Source organism: Typopeltis vanoorti, chromosome 8, assembly GCF_054136105.1.
Source record: "Typopeltis vanoorti isolate ZY-2024b chromosome 8, IOZ_Tvanoo_1.0, whole genome shotgun sequence".
Classification (NCBI taxonomy): domain Eukaryota; kingdom Metazoa; phylum Arthropoda; class Arachnida; order Uropygi; family Thelyphonidae; genus Typopeltis; species Typopeltis vanoorti.
In genome coordinates this window covers 146970041-146996538 of record NC_143556.1, presented here as the reverse complement: position 1 = coordinate 146996538, position 26498 = coordinate 146970041, and the positions used below count along the sequence as shown (strand labels likewise).

The following is a 26498-nucleotide window of genomic DNA, read 5'->3' as shown; positions in this document are numbered from 1 at the left end:
AGCTTCTAGAGGTCTGACCTACATAACTAATACCACATGAACAAGGAATATTATATACTCCAGAGTATTTGTAGAATGGGTGAGGATCTTTCGGTGATCTTAAAAATTTTCGAATAGTGTTGATTGGTTTGAATGCCACTCTGATCTTATGTGGTTTTAAAAGGTTAGCTAATTTTTTGGAAAGGTTGTTGACAAAAAGGAATCGTAATTGTACTGATGTATTGGACGTCATCACGTTGTCGATGTGGTATATCAGTAAATAGAATCTTGTTATAGAGTCTTTTAGGGTAACCATTTAAAGAAAGTTCTCTGGATATTGTGGTTAATTCTGTGAGTAGGTCATCCTTGTCTGTCATATACTGTATAGCTCTTTTCTTGAGACTATGGATAATGCTAATTTTCTGAGCTATGTGATGAGCTGAGTTGAAATGGAGGTAACGTCCAGTATTTGTAGGTTTTCTGTATACAGATAGGTTGATACTATTATTGGATTGTTTCTTTATTAAAACGTCAAGGAATGGCAGTTTTTTATCTTTTTCCATTTCTAATGTGAATTTGATGGTATTGTGGAAACTATTGATTTGGTTGAGGTAATTCATTAGTTCTTCTTTTGTATGATCCCAAATGATAAAGATGTCATCTACATATCTGTACCAAATTTTCGGTTTTGGAACGATCTGGGTTAAGATTTTTTTCTCTAGATCTTCCATGAATAAGTCAGCAACTGGAGGTGAGAGGGGGCTACCCATAGCTAATCCAGTTAGTTGTTTGTAGATCGTTTCTTGCCAAATGAAATAGTTAGAAGTTAAACAGTGATTGAACAAAGTAGTGATGTTTCTTGGGAACAATTTCTCTAAGATGTTGATGACTTCAACCACTGGAATGTTAGTAAACAGAGATGTGATGTCCAGGCTTGCTAGTATATCCTCTTCAAAAATAGGGATATTTTTTATTTTATCTATAAAATGTTTTGAGTTTTTAATATAAGCATCCGAGACGTGAATGTGTTGTTGTAAAATCTTTGCAAGATGCTTGGATAGTTGGTAAGTGGGAGAATAGATTCCATCAACTATTGGACGTAATGGTATACCTTCTTTGTGAATTTTTGGAAGGCCATACAATCTAGGAGTAAGTGGGTGCATAGATTTTAATTTTTTTATAATTTCTATAGGCCAATTATTCATTCCACGTAATAATTCATTGGTATCATTATGATTTTTTGTCGTAGGATCTCTACTGAGAACTTCATATACAGACCTGTCAGATAATAGAGTTTTAATTTTTTCTTTATAATCTGAAGTATTTAATATAACTGTATTATTACCTTTGTCGGCTTTGAGTATGATGATATCTTTATTATTCCTTAATTTGAGAAGCGTTCTTCTTTCCATTTGGTTAGAGTTGGTGTTAGAAGATCTTGACTGAGCTGAAAGGATTATGCTGCTTTTTAATCACAAGTCATTAGCTGTTGGAGCTGGTAGTAATGAGAAGGCTTTTTCTAAGTTGCAGATGAACTCTATTTTAGGAATGACAGTGGGTTTTAAAGCAAAGTTGAAACCTTTTATGAGGATAGAGATCTCAGGTTTACTTAAAATGTGTTTAGATAGGTTAATTATCACTTGGTTATCTGGTAGAGACGGTTTGCAGTTGTTATGATTATCATACAGTATATTGAATTTATCAATTTGTGTCTTTTTGCTGTGATCATTAAATTAAATTAAATTTTTATCAGATCATTAAATATCAAAGAAATGAACTTTCATAACAATTACGTCATGAGTCATTACGAATAAATCACGTTAACGAGACACGCACATTGTCACGCACAATACCAATTTTTTGTATGATTTAGAACCATCGGTTATAACCTAGTCTGTAACCTTCATTTTTGCTTACTGATTTGTATTCCCTGAGGATGCCAATAGAAACGGATTGGCGAAACATGTAGGAGGATAAAAATAAAGCTACTTGATAAAGATTTTATAAAAAAAGTGTAATAGTCTTATGAATAATTGTCAAGAAAAAATTCAGCATAAAAATGACCTTCTTTAATATTAATAAAACACAATATAGTAGTCAATAGGCACAATTTCAAATATACACAAGTGTTCGTAAAATAAGTTAAAAACAACACGGCTATAGCTACAAAGAAAATGAAATGAATAATTTATTTAATAAATCATTACTAAGATAAATCACATATTTAACTACAAACTTACCTTCATAAATACGAGGTAACAAAATTCATTCAGCAAGCTAATAATATAATACCCATTAATAGAGGGAGAGCGAACTGGCATGTAAGAAAACTTTGCGGATATGTGAAAGATTTATAATAATAATAATTATTATTATAAAAACCTTCATGGAGTCAAAGATTCATTGTAGGAGGTCTGCTATTATACACATAGCTTATCATATCGGGCCTTAAGTATATTTAGTGTCTCTGCACTCACCACACTCTCGGGCAATGTATTGCAATCACTCACCACTCTCCATGCAAAAAACCTGCTCCTGACTCCCTCTGTATGAGCAAGGTGAGCACACCTTGCTCTCATAAATTCCAAATCTCCTTATATCACTTGTTGCTTTCTTTACTTGCTCTTCCTTTTCTCTTTTCCTTTTGAGAAAAGTAGCTCCCAATAACTTTTTCAAATTACTGATCTAAATGACAATAAATTTCCTATTGATAAATTATTCTATTTCTATTAATTATTAATTTTGAGTTAATTTATTATTTTTAAGAGTTTTAAAACAATTAAATCTTATTTTAAAAAATCGATTTAAAACAGTTTCCTTCTACAGATTTTTAATATAAATAATTAATTTATACAATAATTTGAAAATTAAAGGTTAACTATAATTATTGAGGGCAATGTAAGATGTAAAGTATGTTGAGCGATTTTGGCATTTTAGCAAAATGCACCTCTGATTAATATGTTTATAATTTATAAACTATTATCTTTAAAATTTTATTTGTCTATCAAAAATAAGTACACAATTAAAAACAAAGTCAAAAATTGTCCAAAGTCACTTAAACACAGAATATACAATACACTCAATATGTTTCACATTCAAAATTGAAATGACGCTGAAAAAAATGTAAATAAAAAATGTAAAAAAATGTATCATATCATGCTGTTTCGTCTATCCAAATTTGAAGCAGAATTTAAGAAAACGAACAGCGTAATATACACCTGTTTCAGTCTAAATATTTGGATAGATCAGTGTTTCTGAAACTTCAGATAACTGTGTACCCCTTCTATAATTTTCATTATTACCAAGTACCTTATCAAAATAATAATAATAATAAATAAAAACATATTTCATTGTAAATGTCTGTTTTATTTGAATTTAGATGTACATTTAAACAAAAAAAAAAGATTTATTTTTAATAGAACAAAATTTATAAAGATACTATACATTTTTACTTAATATAAATAATTTATCTTCAATGAGAGGAGTGAAATTGCTTATTTCTATATCTGCTATATTGCTCTCTTTTGTGCGTTTTATAAATCCAGTATTTAACAAATGATCCATACTTAAGAATTTGAAAGCTAAAAAAATTACCGTATTTACTCGAATATAACTCGCACTTTTTTCCCGAAATTAAAGCTAAAAAATCTTGGTGCAAGATATATGTGGGGATTTTCGAAAACTAGTTTTCAGAAAAAAAAAAACTGAAAATGGGTATGACTTACCAAGAAGCTTCTATTCTCCATCACTTCTTCTGTCCTTGAGAGCAGTTCCTTGTGGCAACATCAAAATTATCTACCCAAATAGAGACATCTTCTTTCCCATTATATCAAGCAAAAATTACCAGTAATTTAAGACTTGAGATACATAATGAACAATCCTCGACAAATTACTAATGAGAAGTGAAAGATGTGTGCGATTGTAGGCCAATAGAGAGAAAGCAGCTATTAAGAAGTGCATATAATTGGTGCGGTATTAACAAAAGATCGTGCGACCCAAACGAAAAGAAACAATTGAATAGAAATGCTAATTCTCTTAAACCGATTTCCATAATATCTGAAATATATTCACTATATATTTCTTAGTTTTAACACGTTCATGTCAGGGTAGTGTCAAGCAAAACCTTATGTTGCATCGGCAACATGTGGTTTTGCTTGGGTCTATATAGCAATTTCTTTTGGAGGGGAGATGTAATTAATTAGTTAGTGTTTATATTCCCAGTTGACTGTAATTGCACTATTTGTTGAGAAATATATTACACAGTCTTCAGATGTCTGTGAACCTTATTCAGTGACATAATAAAAGTAATTGTTTTTCGTGTTTCAGCAATATAGTTGCTGTTGTGGAGGGCATATTGTTTACTGCAGGGAGCGAGGAGAATTCATGCATAATATAATGTAATATATATATATATATATATAGACTATAAAAGTTTGAGATTCATATCGTATGATACTTTATGGGTTGTTTCCTTCAGTATCTAATAAGTGGGTTCTAAAATGTTTAGTTTTAGTATGTATGACTATAATTTTTTTATTAATAAAATATAATAAGCACATATTTAACTGTCAATGAGAAATAGTGCCTTTTTTTTTATTTAGTAAACTAAATGCTGTATTTTTGTAAAATACTGTTGCTAATACGGCTGAACGAGTGCCCTTATTAACTGCAAATATAATACATGATGCTACAAATTAAGTGAATATTGAATCCAACATTATTTCATAGCTGAATATAGAAACTAAACGTTTCGGCAGATGCAAGCATAAGTAGTGCCTTATGGGCAACTCGTAGTAAAAGTTGAGCAAGCCCCAGACCACTTTCCTTAGTACTTCCCATAAATGTCAAGTACATCTTCTAGAGCAGTGCTTCCCAATGTAAAGGCCCCCCATCGAAAAAAAAAATCGTAATACAGACATATATTATTATAATATTTATTGTATTTATATTCAAGATTTTGTGTTTGTAAACTTTTTTTGTGTTTCTTATCAATACCTTTGAAATGAAACTTATATGAATAAGCATATATTTACTAATATTCATTAAGCGCTGAAATATGCAGGAAGCAAAATTTGTGAACGAACACAAATGTGTGATTTTTCCCATTAAAAAACAAATAATAACAACATAAAAATGTGTTTCTTTTAAGATTAAAAAAAAAAAGAAGTACTTAGTCTTAAAACATTTAAATTTGTTTTCATTATTTCACAGATCACTCAACAAAACTTGTGGCCCCCAAGGGGACCGAGAGGACATGTATGATAAATAAGCCTTTGGCTCTCTATTTGAGTAATACATGATGGTTTATTTATTTTCAGTTACAATCTAGAAATGACTGAAACAAAGAAATATAAAGAATAAAAATTTTTGTTATAAAATAATGCAAACATTGATAATGAAAGAAAATAAAATTAAACAAATACATTTAACATTAATTAATCCGAATCTTCAATAGTTGGATTTACAAAACTGTCATAAGTCATCGCAAACAATATTGCTATGCTGAAAGCATAATACTTTTTACAATTGCAAAAATATTTTGATAAGAGACTCGTTTTGGATGCATAGGACATAAAACATCTTTTTCTGTTTGTTGAGGGAGCCGTATCTATGTTGTCATTAGAATTTCCTTCAAATTGTGTCTGAAATTGATGAAGTTTCAGGTGTAAAGGCCTATTCACATCCGTAGAGATTTCTGAACGCCTTTTTATTTGTTCTGACACTTAACTGCATTACGAGATTTCTAATAAATATTCTTCGCCATATTTTTACATTGTTGTTGTTCAGCATATGAATAATCTGACCATTTATATTTATGAGCTATACTGATATCGGAGCTTGCGGTATCTCTCAGATACAATTTACTATCAAATATCACAAACCTTTACAAAAAAAATGTGTTCAACCAAACTGATAGCTAAAAAAAAAAAAAAAAAAGTGCGGAATATCATTCGTAACATACTCAAGTGCAGCTAGTCATGACCTTCAACCTAAACAATAAAATATCTATGTCAATTAGCAAGTATCTGTCAGATCTGCTGGGACCTCCGCAGGATCAAATATCACAAATCTTTGCATAAAACGTGTTAAACCAAACTGACAGCAACAAAAGTGCAAAATAGCACTCGTATACCCACACACACAGCTACTCATGACCTTCAACCTATACAATAGATAGGTTAAAGAATATTCATGTGAACAATTAGCATTTATCTGTGAGATCAGATGTGAGCACCCGAGTGTTAAGCAGAGCCATGAGGTTCTGCTTAACACTCAGCCTCTATACTACACCCTGTCGACTTAATAACTCTGCCTCTATACTACACCCTGTCGACGGTACTGGTCACAGGAATTATCAAAATAAAATTAATTATTTGGAGCTTATATAATTAGAACAAAATATAATTATCTTTATAAATATGTATATATAAATTTAATTTTTTTTTAAATTTTTCCTGCCTCCAGTATAATTGTAACAAACTCTAAGTTTTCTGCCCTTTTACTTTTAATCTATAAGTTTGGGAAGAACTGCTCTAGAAGATGTGCTTTACATTTATGGAAAATACTAAGGAAAGTGGTCTGGGGCTTGCTCAACCTTTACTACGAGTCGCCCATAAGGCACTACTTATGCTTGCATCCGCCGAAACTTTTAGTTTCCATATATTTGGCATGAAACTCTTTTAGTTTCTATATTCGGCTATGAAATAATGTTGGATTCAATATTCACTTAATTTGTACCATCATGTATTATATTTGCAGTGTTTTTTCTTTATATTTTTTGCATTTTAGCACATACTAGTAATGAATGCATCTCTCAGATATACTGCGTCGTACGCTGCAAAATTACCGCTGCGAGCTCCTGAGTGTTAATAAGGGCACTTGTTCAGCCGTATTATGGCAACAATATTTTACAAAAATACAGCATTTAGTTTACTGAATAAAAAAAATGCGCCATTTCTCATTGACAGTTAAATATGTGTTTATTATATTTTATTAATAAAAAAATTATAGTCATACATACTAAAACTAAACATTTTAGAACCCACTTATTAGATACTGAAGGATTTTTTTTTTTTTTTTTTTTTTTTAAATAGCAAAGATGGCAAGTTAAATCTGGAAATAGACAACAGAATAAGCAAAGCTGGTATGGTGAGTAGCCAGCTGAATAAATATATGGAAGAATAAGAGGGAAATTAGCCAAAACACTAAACTAGCAGTAAACAAAACAGTGTTTAAACCAGCCTTTAGTTATTATGGATCTGAGAGCTGGGTTAGAAATAAAGCACTTGATCAAAGACTAGAGACCACAGATATGAGGGTTCTGAGAATAATTAGGAAAGTGGAAAGTCTTAATTAGGAAATTAAGAAAGAGTGAACCGATTTCATCAATGGCAGAATCATATTAAAAATGAAGACATTAGAAAGGAAGTTGCCATTATTAGCATTCAAGAATGTATCAGCAGAACTAATCTAAGGTGGTATGGGTACTTAAATAGAATGGGTGAAGAAAAGTTAGCAAAACAGGTGTTTGATACCAAGATGGCAGGAAAGAGACCCAGAGAAAGACCAAGGTCTAGGTGGATTAATTCAGTCAGAAGCACAAAATGTTAGATATGACAATATTGGAGTGCTCACAAGTAATAGATTGATTTTTAGGAAAATTTTTGATAGGACATTAGTAATAATGTAAATTTAATCATGTGGTGATGTCATAGTAACCTGAACACTCCTTGTGGGTATATATCAGAAAATATGATGATAATGTAAAATTTCATGGATGTTTTATATAACAGGTTCACTTTTACAAGTCTTGTTTGTGAAAAAATGTATTACCTGTGAGAAATACGCTTCAGATATGTAAACTGTATTCATAATGCAAATTATGTGTTATTCAAATTTGTGATGTAAGAGATGTGATGTCAGCATAACATGTGAGTTCGTGCTTCGAATCTTAGGAAACAAGCATGCACATAAGGTATAAGATTTGGTGTATAAAAGCTGTTGCTTTTGAAGACATGGTGTCGTCACAATGTAGAGCATCCAATAGAGGTCATCTCATGAGGAACGTCAAAATGTAAGGCATTTCGAAACAGCTCATCGCAACGGAAGACATCAAGTATTATTTGATGGTAAGAAGAAAGACGACAGGAAGGTGTGTTCGTCAACAGGGAAGATATTTGTCAGCAGAAAAGGAATTTGTTGTCATCCAACGTCATTTTTGTTGCCATAAAGAGGAGTTTGTCAATAGAAGTTGGGTCAAAGTAAAGAGAAATGGCAGTAAAAACAAAACAAAGAACATTGTTGTTCAAATGAGAAGGAACTGTGCAGCAAATGTATATTGAAGTGATATTATATTCTGGAAGAATTCTGAGTTCATCGTGAATGTTGAAAGGAAGTTAGAATTGCATGTGGACTATTCAAGTAATGTTTCCATTGTTTATTTAGTAGCAATAATTTTGTATTGTTTAAGACACCTTTACTTGTCTATGTTAAAAGTCAAAAGACTTTATGTTAAAGAAAGCTATAAAAGTGTTAAATGAACTTATGTATGTTGAGTCAAATGATAGATTTAATTGGTAGAATTAAATTGCGTTTAATTCTAAACAATGAATAGGATATGAAAAGAAATTATTAAGTTCTTTAATGTTATATATAAGATTGGCTATACAAAGTTTTAATGATTAATTACTTCGCATACATATGTCATCATCATTAAATTCCTACCATGTGCTCTCAAGGGGTGTACAGGATGTGATAGTAGTACATGAAAAATTTACATCAACTTCCTATCTACAATTTTCCTCTAAATCAGTCTGTTACCTGTCAAGACTCCAACATTATCAGAGATCTTATATTTCTATCGTCTAAGGCACTTTGTACAGTATCAATCCACCTGTATCTTGGTCTTCCTCTGGGTCGTTTTCCTGCCAACCTTGCAGAGAACACTTGTTTTGCTAATTTTTCCTCGTCCATTTTGTTTAAGTGACCATACCACCTTAGATTAGCTCTGCTAATGCATTCCTGGATGCTAACGATATCAAGTTCTTTCCTAATATCCTCGTTTTTAATATGATATTGCCATTGATGCCATCTGTTCACGCCTCTAATCTTTCTCAGGACTCTCATATCTGCGGTCTCTAGTCTTTGGTCAAGTGTTTTACTTCTGACCCAGCTCTCAGAACCATAAGTTAAAATTGGTTTAAACACTGTCTTGTATACATATGTTTATAGTTAAATTAAATATTGTGAAATTTTAATGAGCTTCATTAATTTGTGCAGCAACATAGTGATACCGAATGTCAATACACTAATCCCCCAAAAAAAATTCTGAACATGGAATTATCTAACCAACAAAGGGTTATAGTTTAAAGTACTGTTAATTTATGGTATGAATGACAAAGATAATGGTTAGATGTAAGGGGGAATAACACATTTATTATAGTATTAGAATCTCATAAACTCACACTCATTAACTAAATGGTGCAATCGATAGGTGAAAAAAATTAATATAAGTAAAGGGTGTGAAAAAACGACACAGAATAAAATAAAGAACTATACTATAAATAAAAGTATAACAACGTGAAACTGGAATTTCATGAAACTAGTTGGGTGCCTCGATAAATAACCTAGTACTAACTGCTCCGTGTGGTGAAAATACCAGCATTATGTTCTTTTCCCACAGATGTTTGTGTACTGCAGCATACAGTTGTTCAATCACATTAACATCTATGTTTTCAGTTGTTAAGAGTTTTTGAAAAACAAATTTTGGTGAGAGTCTTACTATATTTTTGTACTTATATTTCCAATTTATTGTATGACGATGTAAATAAATGAGAGTGAAATGTGCCAGTGTTTAAAATAAACTCTGCATGAGAGTATTCTCACTACTATTAAGTGTTTTGATAAATAACTTCCAAATACAAGAATTCCTCAACATTTTTTTTTTGAATGGCACAGGGAGAGAGTCCAATCTTAAACTAACTTGCAGCAAAGGTGGTGCTAAAGGTCATCCTAATGCAAGAATCATTTGATAGATTAAAATTCCTTCACTTTTTAAGTTGGGCAGAAGAAAATACTAATTTTAACTTCTGATAAATTTACCAACTAAGAAAACTTCCTGGGCTAGTTCTGCTAAAGTTATACTGCAGAGAGCTGGTGTAATAGGTAAGCCAGATACCATTTGACATACCACTTAACCCTAGGATATCAATCTTAATTTTCCTATTAATAGACAGTACTATATCTTCTGGTTGCTTATACAGTATACCATGAGTAAAATGTTTGAGTAGATCATAGGAAGAATACCTCACATTGGAGTAGAAGTGGTGAAGGCATGAATAAAGGCATAAGTCTTAATCCTTCAGCTGAGCAAAAACGTCATTCAAATCATCCAATATTGGGTGATTGAAAATCATTCATACAGGTATGTGGGTAATGATAGAAACAGACTAATAAAGGAAGGAGAGTAGGAATGCTAATTATTTTAATTAAATGTTTACTTAAACAGCAATATGATGGATGCACCCATATTGAGAAAGTCCCAGTCCTATCCATTTCCCTACTAAAAAATCCTCTATCAAAATGTTTTCTGAATTATTCTTTCTTTTAGGCTTGCACGATGATCCGAGTACATTTTTGAAAATTATGGAGACAACTACCGTGTTTGAGTAAAACTTTAGTTTAATATAACTAAACTCTACACTCTACGTTTCGACCTTTATATCAAGGTCATCTTCTGGAGCATATGCACTATATACAGAGAACAAGCTACACTACAATCTATCTGGTTTGTTAAAGTTACTCACCAACCGTTACAACAATTGTTGTAATGGTTGGTCAATTTTCTGAATTATTTAAACGGTCTCCTAAGCTCTCAAACCTCTTCATCATTCTAACCTTTAAGTTAAGATACCTATAGCAATGTTTAACCAAAGTCACCCCCTCTGCACTCAATCTGGACAAGCCTTTATCCTTTTTAAATCTACCAAGCGAGCTATTCATGTGGCTTTGCTACCCACCTATATACTCTGCTGGGAAAGAAATCAATGGACAAGATAGTTGTAGGAACAAACAGCCACAGCACCCACCTTAATACGATGCAGGACCTCCTTTTGCCAATGACTGCAGCAATCCTATCAGGTATGTATTCCAGAAGAGTACAATGGTGATCAACGGGAATTTTTGACCATTCTTCCTGTAGGCATATAATGGGTCCTGGACTTTTGTAAGGGAAGATGTGCATTGACCTCACCCGATACTCCAGTTCGCAGAGATGTTTAATAGGAGTGAAATCAGGTTCTGTCGAGACCAGTCAAGTGTGGTGATGCTCATGTCCACAAACCACACAGTTGCAGCAGCAGCCTTATGACAAAGTGCATTGTCTTGCTGAAAGAGACAATTGTCAGTTCTGAAAACACAACAAAGTAGGAAACACTGCTTTGTCCAGGATGTTAAGATACCTCTCAGAGTTCAATGTTCATGGCACCATACACACAGGTCAAGGCAAAATCAGGAAAATCAAGACCATGTCATCACATTGCCACCTCCGAATTTCATAGTTAGGGTTATGCACTCTGGTAAGACACGTTCACCAGATGCAGGCACTCGCGCACATACACACACACATCCATTTTCTTAGAAGAGGATGTAGTGCAAATCGTCGTTCCATAACAACTTTTGAAGTTTCCACATCCCTCTGTATACATGATCTTTGAACTGAAGACAACATTGCATATTAGTTCAGATAATGTGGGGCTCGCATATTGCAGTCCTGCCATGGAAACCCATGTTGTGCACCTCGGTTCTGCATGTTCCTGTGCAGATTCAGATTTAATTTTTCCAATCGATGCCTGGAACTCTATATTCAATGTATCAGCTGACTGATGGCAGATTTTACATATTATTCTTTGTAGCAATATCACACTCAGTGAGTGTGGTGAATCATCCAATGCAGGTAGCACTTGCCATTGACTCCCTGTGATTCCATCTCAGTATGGTATCACTGATTGTTGACGTGGAATGGCTCGATTTGCTAATAATTTGCCGAACAGAGGTCTCCAACATGGCATCCTATCACAATGCCTTCTTTCAAACTTCTTCAGTTCCCTTCTCAGAGCTGCAGTCATTTCTCTTAGACACAGTTGCATTGACTTGAGAGCATCATATCCTTCCAATTTATACAGGCTACAAATGCATAACTTATTACATGGCATGATGCACCTTGCCTATTGGGATGTCCACTAAATTCTTTCCAAGCAGAGTGTGTGTGTGTGAGCATCTGAGCATCCAGAGCATCTGAAATGACTTGTATTATGATGTCTGAAAGTACAAAGCAACAAGACTTCAAAGGTCAGATAAAACCAGCTTGATGTAGTTGTGAGAGAATTTTTGACTTTTAAACCCTCCCAAAGTTCACACAAGTTGCATATTCTCCATCTACTATGTCGAAAAACATAACTATATTCCTAGGACAAAAATCCTGTAGATTGTCTGCAATGACAGATCAGTGATATTGCTTGCATAATGGCAAGCAAATATCTATGTACCCCCCCCCCTCTAGTAAATAAGCAAAAGGCACAAATTTTTTTTTAAAAAAAAAAAAATAGTATTATTGATAGATGCTAATATTATCAACAAAATTATAAAAATTAAGTGGATATTAAATCCAGCATTATTTCAAAGCGAATACAGAAACTATAAAAGTTTTGTATGAAAATCGACCAGCGAGCTTACGGGAATACACTTGCCACCATGTTACGAGGAGTTGCCCTACCTGAACCTTACAGGAGACATGATCGCTATGAAAGCATCTGTATATTTGCCTCCTATTGGTTCATTTTAATAAGACTGGCCTGACAGCTGTTTCAAACTGGTTGGTTATCGTCAGAGACTGGTGTTAAGTAAAGGGCATTTCTAAAACTAGGCGATCCCCCAGACCACTCCCTACAAATGACTAAAAGATCGTCCAACTCAGTGAGAGACTCACCCTGCCACTGGGCAGAACCACTCATATTCCAGGAAGAGGGAGAAGAATCCACCGACAAGCCCCCTCAGGAGCCATGCCGGAAAACACATTCCCCAGAGAGTCAAAATGCTCTCTGAAGACAAACTCCCCAAAATCTAAGACGCTCCCCTCACTGGGAGCTGAAATAACAAGTTCCTTCACCAGGAACTTATTATTTCAGCAATAAGTTCCTTAATGCTGAAAGTTTTTGCTCTCTTAAGAGAGCAAACATTCTCAGCATTAAGGAACTTGAAACATCAGAGAGGTGTATTTTTCATAAGCAAACTCAGAGTTTTTGCTCTCTTAAGGTTTCTGCCTGATCTCTGATGAAAACCTACCAATTTGAAACAGCTGTCAGGCCAGTGAAACCTTATTAAAATGAACTAATAGGAGGCGAATATACTGACGCTTTCATAGCGATCATGTCTCCTATAAGATTCACCTAGGGCAACTAGTAACATGGTGTCAAATGTATTCCTGTAAGCACTCTGGTCAATTTTCATACGAAACTTTTATAGTTTCTGTATTTAGCTTTGAAATAATGTTGGATTTAATATCCACTTGATTTTTATAATTTTCGCAGCTGAAGTGAAGCCTTTGACTCTTTATTTAGTAAATACTTTTATGCACTGACCGAGAGTTCACTTACGAAAAATACACCTCTCTGATGTTTCAAGTTCCTTAGAACTGGGAGTTTTTGCTCTCTTAAGGTTTCTTCTAGAATTTCACTCCTGGTGAGAGGGGGAGGGGGGGGCTTAGATTTAAAGTGGATTTGTCTCCGGGAAGAGTGTTTAACAGTGTGGCCTGTGTGGGGCTTTGTCGGTGGATGCTTTTCCCTGGAATATGAGTGGTTCTGCTCAGTGGTAGGGCGAGTCCTGTCACTAGTGGAACCAATGCTGAGTTGGATGATCTTTCAGTCACTCCTAGGTAGTAGTCCAGGGATCGCCTAATTTTAGAGAGGCCCTTTACTTAAACACCAGTCTCTGATGATAACCAGCCAGTTTGAAACAGCTGTCAGGCCAGTGAAACCTTATTAAAATGAACCAATAGGAGGCAAATATATGGAAGGTTTCATAGCGATTGTATCTCTAAAGGTTCAGCTAGGGCAACTCCTTGTGATGGCAAGTGTATTCCCATAAGCTCTCTGGTCAATTTTCATAAGAAACTTTTAAAATTTCTGTATTTGGCTTTGAAATAATGCTGAATTTAATATCCACTTGATTTTTATAATTTTTGCAGTGCTGAAGTGAAGCTTTTTGGCTCTTTATTTAGTAATTACCAACAAAATATTGCAAACCTATGGTAATCTCAGTACTATAGACAGGGTAAGGAATTTTATAATTTTATTTATTTATTTATTTATTTTACATATCTGTTAAAGCTTGCTATCGAAAAAAAAACATGGGAATTTTTTAAGCCACTTCAGGTCTCCAATAAGCAGGAGGTAGTCTCTCACCACAGGTGACAAAATTCATCTCCCACCTAAAGACAATCAAACATATGTGCTCATAGCAGAATTCACCCCATAACCTGCTTGTTGGAAAGCAAGTAAGTTAACCATGTGGCTGAAGAAAATCTGCACTTTTTTTTTTGTATATCAAAAATTGAATACATGTATACATATACAGGGTGGTTCAAAATTCCACATACAAACTTTGAGGGGAGGTAGAGAACATTCAAAATCAACCATATTCACATGACCGGAAACGCCACCGGAAGGTACTAACAGGGACACAAAAATACAGAAATAACACAAGGCAGCAAGTAGTATAAAAAACTATTAGGCATAACTGAAAAGTTCAATAGTAGTTGGATACATAATATGGTTTCACATCAGATGCTCAAAGTTACGACCATTAACAGTGATGCATGCCTGACATCGACGACACATTGATTGCCGTACATTTTTGAAAATACCTGGAGTTTCTCGGATATTAGCAGCGGCAATGGCAATTCTTGCCATGAGGTCTACATCAGAGGCAACAGGCATTTCATATACCATGGCTTTACGGGTCCCCCACAGAAAGAAATCAATGCTTGATAAATCAGGTGAGCATGTGGGCCATGCAACGGGTCCACCACGTCTAATTCATCGAGCCCCAAAGGACCTGTCCAAATACTGACACACAGAAATTCCAAAATGGGCTGGAGCCCCATCGTGTTGGAAACAAATATGCCGATGCACAGTCATTGGAACATTGTTCAGTAAATCCAGCAGAACTTCTTCCAGAAAGGTCCGATACTTCTGGGAGTCCAGTAGGGGTGGTAACAGGTATGAGCCGACTAAATAGTCAGCGACGATACCTGCCCATACATTAATGGCAAAACATTGTTGTGCAGCATGTGATTGCACAGCGTGTGGGGTTCCCATGGGTCCACATATGAGCACTGTGATGATTGAAGAACCCTTCGCGAGTAAATGAAACCTCATCCGTGAACAAAACACAAGTTGGACAATCCAGTCTACGGAAATTTTCTGCAAAAACCACTGTACGAATTCCACATGTCGAGGATAATCTCTGGCCATCAATAACTAGACCCGTTGCAGATGAAATGGATGTAAGGACTCGGAGTACAAAACGTGCAATATACTGGATCGAGATACTCCTATAGCAGAGGCAACGGCACGTGTGCTTGTCTCTGGATTATTGCCCATCGCATGCAACACCTCCTCTTCTATGGCAGGATTTCACGTCAATCGTGGCTGCCCACTATCATGCCTGCGATCCCTGAATGATCCATAGTCGCACAAATTCTGATGCAAATGCGCAAACATTTGGTGAGGCGATATATCACCAAATGTACCCGTCTGTTTGGGTACATTTCACGATACATTCGTACAGCATCTCTATTACCGTCAGCTAACTCGTAAATGAGATGCATGTCCGTCATCAAAGCGTTCGTAAAATGATGCATGTTCTTTGTACGATATCAAAAGCCTGAATGAGGAAGCCCCAATTGCTCATCTGGAGCACTGGTGAACAGCACCACCTATCATTTTCGGTGGTGTTTCCAGTCATGCTTTCCTATGTGAATATGATTGATTTTAATGTTCTCTACCTCTCCTCAAAGTTTGTATGTGGAATTTTGAACCACCCTGTATATTACACATATCATATAATATATTACACATAATATATTATATATTATCATATCACATAACATATTATATTATACATGTATGCATATATGTATATATACATATACATACATATTATGGAAATATTATTTTAATATATTAAAATATGATAATTATCCCATGTCCTTAATTTCCTAAACGTTTTGCAGAAAGAATGCTATATCAACAAAATTTTAGAGATATGTCAATAAGTAATAAAATCTGAACAGTTAAGCAATATGAATTGAATACCTATAAAATACATATGAAACATTACCTCATCTGCTGGTTCCAATCCACTGAACTGTGTAAATATTTGTTCCAGTGGTTTACGACAAACATTAGCTAAAACATTCAAGCGACCACTTAAAAAAAAATAATAATAATAATCAAGAAAGACAGCAAAGATTTTTAACAATGAACAAAGAAATTTATGGTAATTAATTTGATTGCTTAAGTATATACGAATGTTTAAGACCTTCACTGTATGTCAAGTGACTCCTGAAATTTCCACAGTATAACAATGTTCCTATTGTGTGAGGGGTAATTTAGTTTAATCCTTTATCCAAGTGTGAGCAAACTTTGTTTGCTCACACTTGGATAAAGGATTAAACTAAATTTATTATAGTCTAACGAAGTGAAAAATTACTGTCAACATCTTTCTCTAAATCCAGAGTAATTTAATATAAAGGTGGCAACCTTTTGGCAACTCCTATAGGTAAAGATGACCTCGCCATTGCTTCTGCCTGGTATCTCCACTTCTGGGCCTGGCTCCCACTGAAGAGACCTCAATAAAGGTCAAAATTAGTCTGAATAATGGCCCTTCCCTTAATGCATAACATTATACATATTTGCAAGGAGATGTGTTTTGCACTATGGGAGATACTGAGATAGGAGTGATGTTAGCTTGGTCCACCTTTGCTATGAGTTGCCCGGTGTTGTACTACCTTACCCCAGTCCTGAAGATATTTTCAGGTGCAAACTTTGTTTGCTCACACTTGGATAAAGGATTAAACTAAATTTATTAAAGTTTGCGCCTGAAAATATCTTCAGAACTGAGGTAAGGTAGTACAACACCGGGCAACTCGTAGCAAAGGTTGTTGTACAAATGGATGGAGAATGAAAGAAAGTGTGAATGGGAAAAGCATAAAAGTGCAACAAACTGGGAGCAAAGAAATAGTATTCTATGGGGATTCAATGATAAGAGGCATACTTAATGAAAAAGTGACAAAAGCATGTTTTCCAGGTGCAGAGATAAAGGACATTAGCAAAGCAAGTGTGCAGAATTAAAAAGAGACAAATTAATTGTTTTAGCAGGCACAAATGATTTGAAGGGTGAAAAATATGCAATATGAGAAGATATGAAAAAAAAGTTATTAAAAGAAGCAAAAATAAAGATTAAGAAAGAAAAGATTTTGACTGTGATGCTTCAGCATGAATGGAGAGAACTGAGAAGGGCTATGATTGTCAATGAGTCAATCAGAAGATTGTGTGCAGTTTGTAGATGTGTTGAGTGAATTTGATGGACAGAACGACCTGTATATGCCTAATGGAATACACTTAAATGGTTTTCAGGCTAGGTGCTTGGAGAAAGTGTTGTTCAGTGAGAGGTTGGAAGTTCAAAACCAGAGAAACTACAGATATAGGAGAAGAGAAGCAAACAAGCATGTGTCTAGCCACCCCTGGGATAGATAACTATGAGTGCAGGAATGATTATGAAGAACTGGGTGCAGTTTCCCAGGTTTTGAATCTGAATGGGCTGGTCATGATATTATGTAAGGGTAACTTTAGGCCCAAGGCGATGAAATGCACGTACACAAATGACCCAATTATCGGAAATAAAGAAGAGGAGTTTTTAGTATTGGTCAGCTCAACTGCCAAAAATTAGTGGCACTGGCGAGACCTGGTTTGATTTCAGAGAATGACGTACAAGGGTGGTCTGAAAAGTTCTCGGCCTAACAATGAAAAAACGAATTTAAATTTCAAAATTATTTTTAGTTTTCAACATAATCTCTCTTAAGACTAATACATTTATTCCAGCCATGCTCCAGCACCATTATCCCATCCCTGTAGTAGTTCTCAGTAAGATCTGCAAAATACCTCTCTACAGCTGCAATCATCTCTTGATTCAAAGAAAATGCTGACCAGCAAGGAGGAGTTTTAGTTTTGGAAGAGATAGAAGTCAGAGGGAGCCAAATCTGGGAAACAGGGTAGATGTTCCAATAATTCATAATGCAGATCCTTAATTTTCCCATTTTCAATACACCTTTGTGGGCAGGCGAATTGTCCTGATGAAAGACGATTTTTTTCTTCTGCAAACCAGGTCTTTTGTCATAAATTTTTACGTCTAGACCGGTTAAAAGATCAGAATAATATTCCCCGGTTATTGTTTCACCCTTTTCAAGATAATTAATAAACAAAATGCCTTTAAGCATCCCCAAACACTGATGCCATGACCTTTCCTGCTGAATAGAACCGACTTTGTCTTCTTTGTTTATTATAAGCACGTATTTGTCTTCTTTGGCACTGAACAACTGGCTTCTGTCCACTGTTTTGACTGCTGTTTGGATTTTGGTGTGTAATGGTAAATCCAACTCTCATCCATAGTAATAAATCGACACACGAAATCAGTTTTATTCTTGTTAAAACGCTCCAAGCACTATTCAGAGATTTTCATGCAAGTGCATTTATGATCTGCTGTGAGCAAGTGTGGAACCCATCTTGCGCAAAGCTTTTTCATTTGCAATTCTTCATCCAAAATATATCCTACACGTTCTTTTGAAATGCCTATAGTCTCAGCAATTTCACACACTTTGACTCGCCGGTCATCCAATACCATATCGTGCACTTGATCAATGATTTCTGGTGTTGTTACACTTTTTGGATATCCTTCACGTAAATCATCTTCAAGGCTGGTACCGCCACGTTTAAGCTTGGCAGCCCATTTCTTAATTGTTGAAAATGAAGGAGAAGAGCGCCCATAAACTTTTATGAACTTCAAATGAATTTCTTTTGGTGTTAAACCATCTTTTACAAAGAATTTTATAACTTCATGATAAATTTTATCCATTTCAAGGGATACAGACAACACTTTTGCTTCAGACAGTTGTATAAAACAAACTTGATAGAATGTCTTGCAATTTCACATGGATGCTTATGACAGATGTACCAACTTAGAAAAAAAAATCTAGCCGATAGTGTTGCCATCTATGGTCAAGGAGGAGAACTTGTCAGATACTCTCGTAGCAAGGAAGAAATGGAGGAATTACTCTTTTGATTGATTAGAGAAGGCAGCTGACACACGCATGCATATACACACACAAAAATAAAAATTTGGTCCTAATTGGAGATCTTAACAGAATAAAATAGGAAATGAATACCAGACATACATAAGTGTTTTGGGGAAATTTAGAGAAAAACTAATAATAATGATAAGTAACTGCTGGATTCTGTTCAGGACATAGACTAGTGTGTGCACATGTTTATGTGCACACACTAGTCTATGTGTGTGTGCACATGTTTATGTTGAAACATAAACATGTGCACAAATTCACATGGAGAGAAAAAAGAAATAAGAGAAAAAAAATTTTTTTCACTGACTGTTACTAGCAATATCATCTCATCTCATGGGTTAGGACAAAAGAGTGTGCAAAGGAATTAAAGCAGTAAGTGATCATAGTGCCCGTTATGAATAATTATAGACACACACTACCAATCTTAAGAAAATACTTTAATTCAAATTAAAATAAAATTTGACATTTTGATCTTAACATCAAGATCATTCTCAGGAATGCATACATAGGGTGGCCTATAAGTATGGAATATTCTATAGAAGGGCCCATCTTTGTGAAGCCAAAAATAGAAGACATTTATGTAATGTGGTTTTTCATAACAAATAAAAGAAATCTGGTGATGTTAAAAAACTAATGCAGTTGATTCACAAAGATAGGCCCTTTCTACTGGATGTTCCATGACTTATGGGCTACCCTGTATATACAATAATAAATTTAGTTTAATCCTTTATCCAAGTATAAGCAAACAAAGTTTGCACCTAAAGTATCTTCAGGACTGAGGCAACTCGCGGGGTGGACTAAGCTCTCATCACTTGTCTTAGTATCTCCCATAATGCAAAGCACATCTCCTTGCAGACATGTATAATGCTATAACATTAAGGGAAGGGCCACTACCCAGACCAGTTTCGACCTTTATTGAGGTCTCGTCAGTGGGAACCAGACCCAGAGGTGGTGATACTAAGATGGAAGTAATGGAGAAGTCATATTTCCATATACGAGTTGCCAAAAGGTGTCTCAACTTATTATTAACCACCTTACCAGCCATTATGGATCAAATATGCATCCTCATATGCTTTGTATCCATCATATATTTCAATGTAATATCAATGGTAATACAATTTTAATATGCACTTCGCATCCATTGTAACTTGGACGTATATATACGTCCTGGCCGGTAGTGTAGTTAAATTACTCTGGATTAGAGAAAGATGTTGGAAGTTTTTTTACCACTTGGCTAGACTATAATAAATTTAGTTTAATACTTGATTCAAGTGTAAGTAAACAAAGTTTTCACCTGAATAAAATTGGAAATAATAGCATGTACTAAAAAATATTAATTATATAATACTTTCCTATAATTTGGCAACATTACATTACCGTTATCAGGATCACAAAAAAAAACTATGTGCATGGAGGCACTAATACTCGGCAAACGAGGCTGAAGAAAGGAAACAGAAGTCGGGCCTAGAGCCCTAAACACTGTCCCCTAGTGGGCTAAATTGGGTAGTCTTGGCCATTGGGCTGATGATCTTAGAATATATGCTTCCCAAAGTTGTGGCAGTCAAGGCCCTTAATCTATTGAGGTTTGGAAAGTTTTCAGGGCTGAGGCAAATTCGAAGAATAGTCTTTCATGTTTATATTTGCTGCAGTGTAATAAAATGGCCTTCTTCCAGCGTATCCTGTGGTGGGTGTCCAATGCATGTCAGTAAGTCCCGAGTGGCTGTATTGATGGAACCAAATGTAGTCCTTGTGTTCAAATATGGGGGTGCTTAAGGGTCAAAGCTGAGAGGAGACCTCCACATAGCCTTTAAAGGAATGCGGAGACCCGACCAGGGCTTCTGACCTAATGTCCAATCCTCACCTTCTCATGGTGCACCCTGTTGGGTATCTACTTGGATACTGAACGAACAAGGATGGACTGGCAATTTGGGATTTAGCCGACCAAATTGTATTCTTATTGGTTAAACCAAAATAAAAAAAATGATGGTACAACATGACAAAATTTCATGCCGCTGGAGCGTTGCCCAGTTAAATAAGGCCCCCGTTGTTTTCGCCAGGGAACCAGGGCGAACAGCGAAAAGTCAGCTACTGGAACAAATCTGAAAACAAACCCCAACTCAACATCACCAGAGTTAAAGATCGGTACTATCACCGTAAGAAGCCGGAATGGCAAAGAAATGGAGCTAGCTGAGGAATTAGATAAGTACCAGATCGACATAATAGGGGTGACTGAAACAAAAACGACCAAAACTGGTGAGATCTTTCTGAGCAATAAATACAAAATGTTATATTCAGGCAATGACAATCAAGGAAAAGAAGGCGTAGCCGTAGTATTCAACACAAAATACGAGGCTAATCTTCTTGAATGGTAGGCAGTCTCAAGTAGAGTAATGTGGGCAAATATGAGAATGGGGAACTGGACAATGAGACTTATTTGTGCCTATGGTCCCACAGAAGGTTCTACTAAGGTAGAAGTGGAGGAATTTTTTGATGCTTTAGAAAAAGCAACTGACACAATGAAAATTGAAAAGTTGATCCTTGTCGGAGATCTAAATAGCAGAGTAGGAAATGATTGTGAGACATACAAAAATATTTTGGGAAAATTTGGAGAAATGAGCAGAGCTAATAATAATGACAAATATCTGTTGGATTTCTGCTCAGGACATGGACTGGTTATTACTAACACCATGTTCCAACATAAAAATGTGCACAAATTCACATGGAGAGAAGAGGCTAGGAATAAGAAAATTCTCATTGACTATGTTATTGTTGATAGTGATGTTTTCTCCCTGGTTCAGGACAACAGAGTGTATAGAGGATTTGAAATTGGAAGTGATCACTATTTAGTCTTGAGCAGCATAAAATTGAATTTCATATTGAAAAGAATAACATGTAAGAAAGTTTTAAAGCGAATAAAAGTTCAGCAGCTCTCAGATGTGAACTGTAGACTAAAATACACAAAGATTATTGAAGAAAAAATGAAAGAGTCTGAGAACAGGAATCAAACCTTGGAGTTTCAGTGGCAAGCCTTCAAGAAAACACTGATTGATTCAGCCAGAGAGGCATGTGGTGAGGTTGTGTGCAAGGATAGAAAAATCAGAACTCCCTGGTGGACACAGGAAGTTAAAGAGGCAGTGAAGGAAAAGAAGAAAGCATATCAAAAGTTCCTGGCAAATAAGTCAGCTTGTGCTCTTAGAGAATATAGAGACAAATGCAAGAATGCTAAACACTGTGTAAAACTAGCTAAACAAAAGTCATGGGAGGACTTTGGCAAGAATATAGAAAATAAATATCAAGAAGGTGGCAAAATATTCTGGAGGTTGTTGAAGAAGCTTAAGAATGGAGGAAAGAGTGCTGTAAAAGGAGTTAGAGATGATAAAGGTGACATGAAAATGGGAGAAAAAGATATCCTTGAAGTATGGAGTAATTACTTTGTAAAACTGCTAAATGAAACAAGCAGTGATGACAGCACAGTGGTAAAAAACACTGACCAGGCATGCAGTCAGGAATACATATCCATACTTGAAGTAGAAAAAGCCATCAAAGGCTTGAAATGTGGAAAGGCAGCTGGAGTAGATGATATTCGACCAGAAATGTTGAATTATGGTGGTATAAGAGTCTTACAGTGGCTGCACTGCATAGTTCAGAAAGCCTGGACAGAGAGACGAATTCCCGATGATTGGAGTAAAGCTCTCATAGTACCCATATATAAAAAGAGAAATAAAATTGAATGTGAGAATTACAGAGGTATTTCCCTACTGATTGTTCCTGGCAAAATCTATGCAAGTATACTTGAGAAACGGTTGAGAAGAATTGTGGAAGAAAAGCTTGGTGAAGAACAAGCTAGATTCAGGCCAAACAGAGGCTGTCAGGATCAGATCTTCACTTTACGACAAATAGTCGAGAAAGCATGGGAATATAAGAAAGATCTGTATTTAAGTTTTGTCGATTTGGAAAAGGCATATGATAAGGTACCAAGAGAGAAGCTATTCAATACGCTGCAGTTATATGGTGTCAATGGGGCATTATATCAAGCAATACTTAGTCTTTATTTGAGTTGTAAGTCAGCAGTTAGAATTGAAGGAAGTACAGGAAGATGGTTTAATGTTAAATCTGGTGTGAGACAAGGATGTACATTATCCCCGCTGTTATTCATTATCTATATGGATCACATTATGAAGGAAAGTGGTATTAAACATGATATCAAAATTGGAGATGTTAATATCAGCTCTTTGCTTTATGCGGATGATGTTATACTTCTAAATAAATCCGCTACAAGTCTGCAAGATTCTCTGACTAAATTGAATAGCTGTTGTAATAGATATGGTATGAAGGTCAGCAATAAAAAGACAAAGACAATGAAAATAGTCAGAATCATTAAAAATGTCAACTGTGTTGTGAATGGAGAACCTGTGGAACAAGTAAAACATTTTAGCTACTTAGGCACGATTTTTATTGAAGATGGTAAATTAAATATGGAAATAGACAACAGAATCAGCAAAGCTGGTATGGTGGGAAGTCAGTTGAATAAATTCATATGGAATAAGAGAGAAATTAGTCGGAACACTAAATTAGCTGTATACAAGAGAGTGTTCAAACCAGTTTTAACTTATGGATCTGAGTCAGAAGTAAAACACTTGACCAAAGACTAGAGACTGCAGATATGAGAGTCCTGAGAAAGATTATAGGCGTGAACAGATGGCATCAGTGGCAATATCATATTAAAAACGAGGATATTAGGAAAGAACTTGATATTGTCAGCATCCAGGAATGTGTTAGCAGAGCTAATCTCAGGTGGTATGGTCACCTAAACAGAATGGGCAAGGAAAGATTAGCAAAACATGTGTTCTCTGCCAGGTTGGCAGGAAAACGACCCAGAGGAAGACCAAGATATAGGTGGATTGATAAGGTACAAAGTGCCTTAGACGATAGAAATATAAGATCTGATAATGTTGGAGTCTTGACAAGTAACAGACTGATTTGGAGGAAAATTGTAGATAGGAAGTTAGTAATGATATAATTTTTTCATGTAGTACTATCATATCCTGTACACTCCTTGGGGGTACATGGCAGGAATTTGATGATGATGATGGTGTTCAAATATTCTGATACTGCTGTCCTGCCAGTTTGTTTGTAGTAGGAATTGCAAATGCAAGGAACCTGGTATGCTCCTGCCAAGTCTAAGAGATGTGGCTGGACTTTGGTGGAACAGATAAGAGATGCCAATTTCTTATGTGGTCTGTAAGTGGCTGTAAGGTTTATTTCCTTAGGATTTTTGTCAGTTATTTGGATATGCCCTGGATATATGGAATGGTGATAGATTATAATTAATCTCTGTTCAGATATATGGAATGGTGATAGATTTTGAGTATTCTGCTCTGAAGTGGGGTGGGATTGCAGTCGCCCCTTCAGAACAAGGAACAGGTGATTTTTATGAGTGATTTTAATTATGGCAGTATAGATTGGAATGAAGAGATAGCAATTGGGAATAAGGAAAATGAATTTCTTGAGTTCTTGAGAGATAACTATCTCAGGCAGTATGTAAACAAAGTCACATGAAGATCGAGAGTTTTAGGATGTAAATTTAATTAGCATATCAGGCTAAGAAAAACCCTCATGAATTTTTTCAATATATGGCAAATAAAAGAAAGAACAAACCCCAACTCTACATCACCAGAGTTAAAGATCGGTACTATCAACGTAAGAAGCCTGAATGGCAAAGAAATGGAGCTAGCTGAGGAATTAGATAAGTACCAGATCGACATAATAGGGGTGACTGAAACAAAAAAGACCAAAACTGGTAAGATCTTTCTAAGCAATAAATACAAAATGTTATATTCAGGCAATGACAATCAAGGAAAAGAAGGAGTAGCCATAGTATTCAACACAAAATACGAGGCTAATCTTCTTGAATGGCAGTCAGTCTCAAGTAGAGTAATGTGGGCAAATATGAGAATGGGGAACTGGACAATGAGACTTATTTGTGCCTATGGTCCCACAGAAGGCTCTACTAAGGTAGAAGTGGATGAATTTTTTGATGCTCTAGAAAAAGCAACTGACACAATGAAAAAGGAAAAGTTGGTCCTTGTTGGGGATTTAAATAGCAGAGTAGGAAATGATTGTGAGACATGCAAAAATATTTTGGGAAAATTTGGAGAAAAGAGCAAAGCTAATAATAATGGCAAATATCTGTTGGATTTCTGCTCAGGACATGGACTGGTTATTACTAACACCATGTTCCAACATAAAAATGTGCACAAATTCACATGGAGAGAAGAGGCTAGGAATAAGAAAAGTCTCATTGACTATGTTATTGTTGATAGTGATGTTTTCTCCCTGGTGCAGGACACCAGAGTGTATAGAGGATTTGAAATTGGAAGTGATCACTATTTAGTCTTGAGCAGGATAAAATTGAATTTCATATTGAAAAGAATAACATGTAAGAAAGTTTTAAAGCGAATAAAAGTTGAGCAGCTCTCAGATGTGAACTGTAGACTAAAATACAGAAAGATTATTGAAAAGAAAATGAAAGAGTTTGAGAACAGGAATCAAACCTTGGAGATTCAGTGGCAAACTCTGAAGAAAACATTGATTGATTCTGCCAGAGCGGCATGTGGTGAGGTTGTGTGCAAGGATAAAAAAATCAGAACTCCCTGGTGGACACAGGAAGTTAAAGAGGCAGTGAAGGAAAAGAAGAAAGCATATCAAAAGTTCCTGGCAAATAAGTCAGCTTTTACTCTTACAGAATACAGAGACAAATGTAAGAAAGCTAAACAGTGTGTAAAACTAGCTAAACAAAAGTCATGGGAGGACTTTGGCAAGAATATAGAAAATAAATATCAAGAAGGTGGCAAAATATTCTGGAGGCTGTTGAAGAAGCTTAGGAATGGAGGAAAGAGTGCTGTAAAAGGAGTTAGAGATGATAAAGGTGACATGAAAACAGGAGAAAAAGATATCCTTGAAGTATGGAGTAATTACTTTGAAAAACTGCTAAATGAAACAAGCAGTGATGACAGCACAGTGATAAAAAACACTGACCAGGCATGCAGTCAGGAGTACATATCCATACTTGAAGTAGAAAAAGCCATCAAAGGCTTGAAATGTG

General features: G+C 35.3%; 1 protein-coding gene across 1 annotated transcript in view; it reads right to left on the bottom strand.

The window, feature by feature from the left end:
* The window catches only part of LOC150104414 (2-oxoglutarate dehydrogenase complex component E1-like), a 596096-nt gene that overhangs the window by 439932 nt on the left and 129666 nt on the right, over nt 1–26498 (bottom strand). The window contains exon 7 of the mRNA XM_090396361.1: nt 16378–16465. Within this exon, the coding sequence (XP_090252487.1) occupies nt 16378–16465 (88 nt within the window). The remainder of the gene's footprint in view (nt 1–16377; nt 16466–26498) is intronic.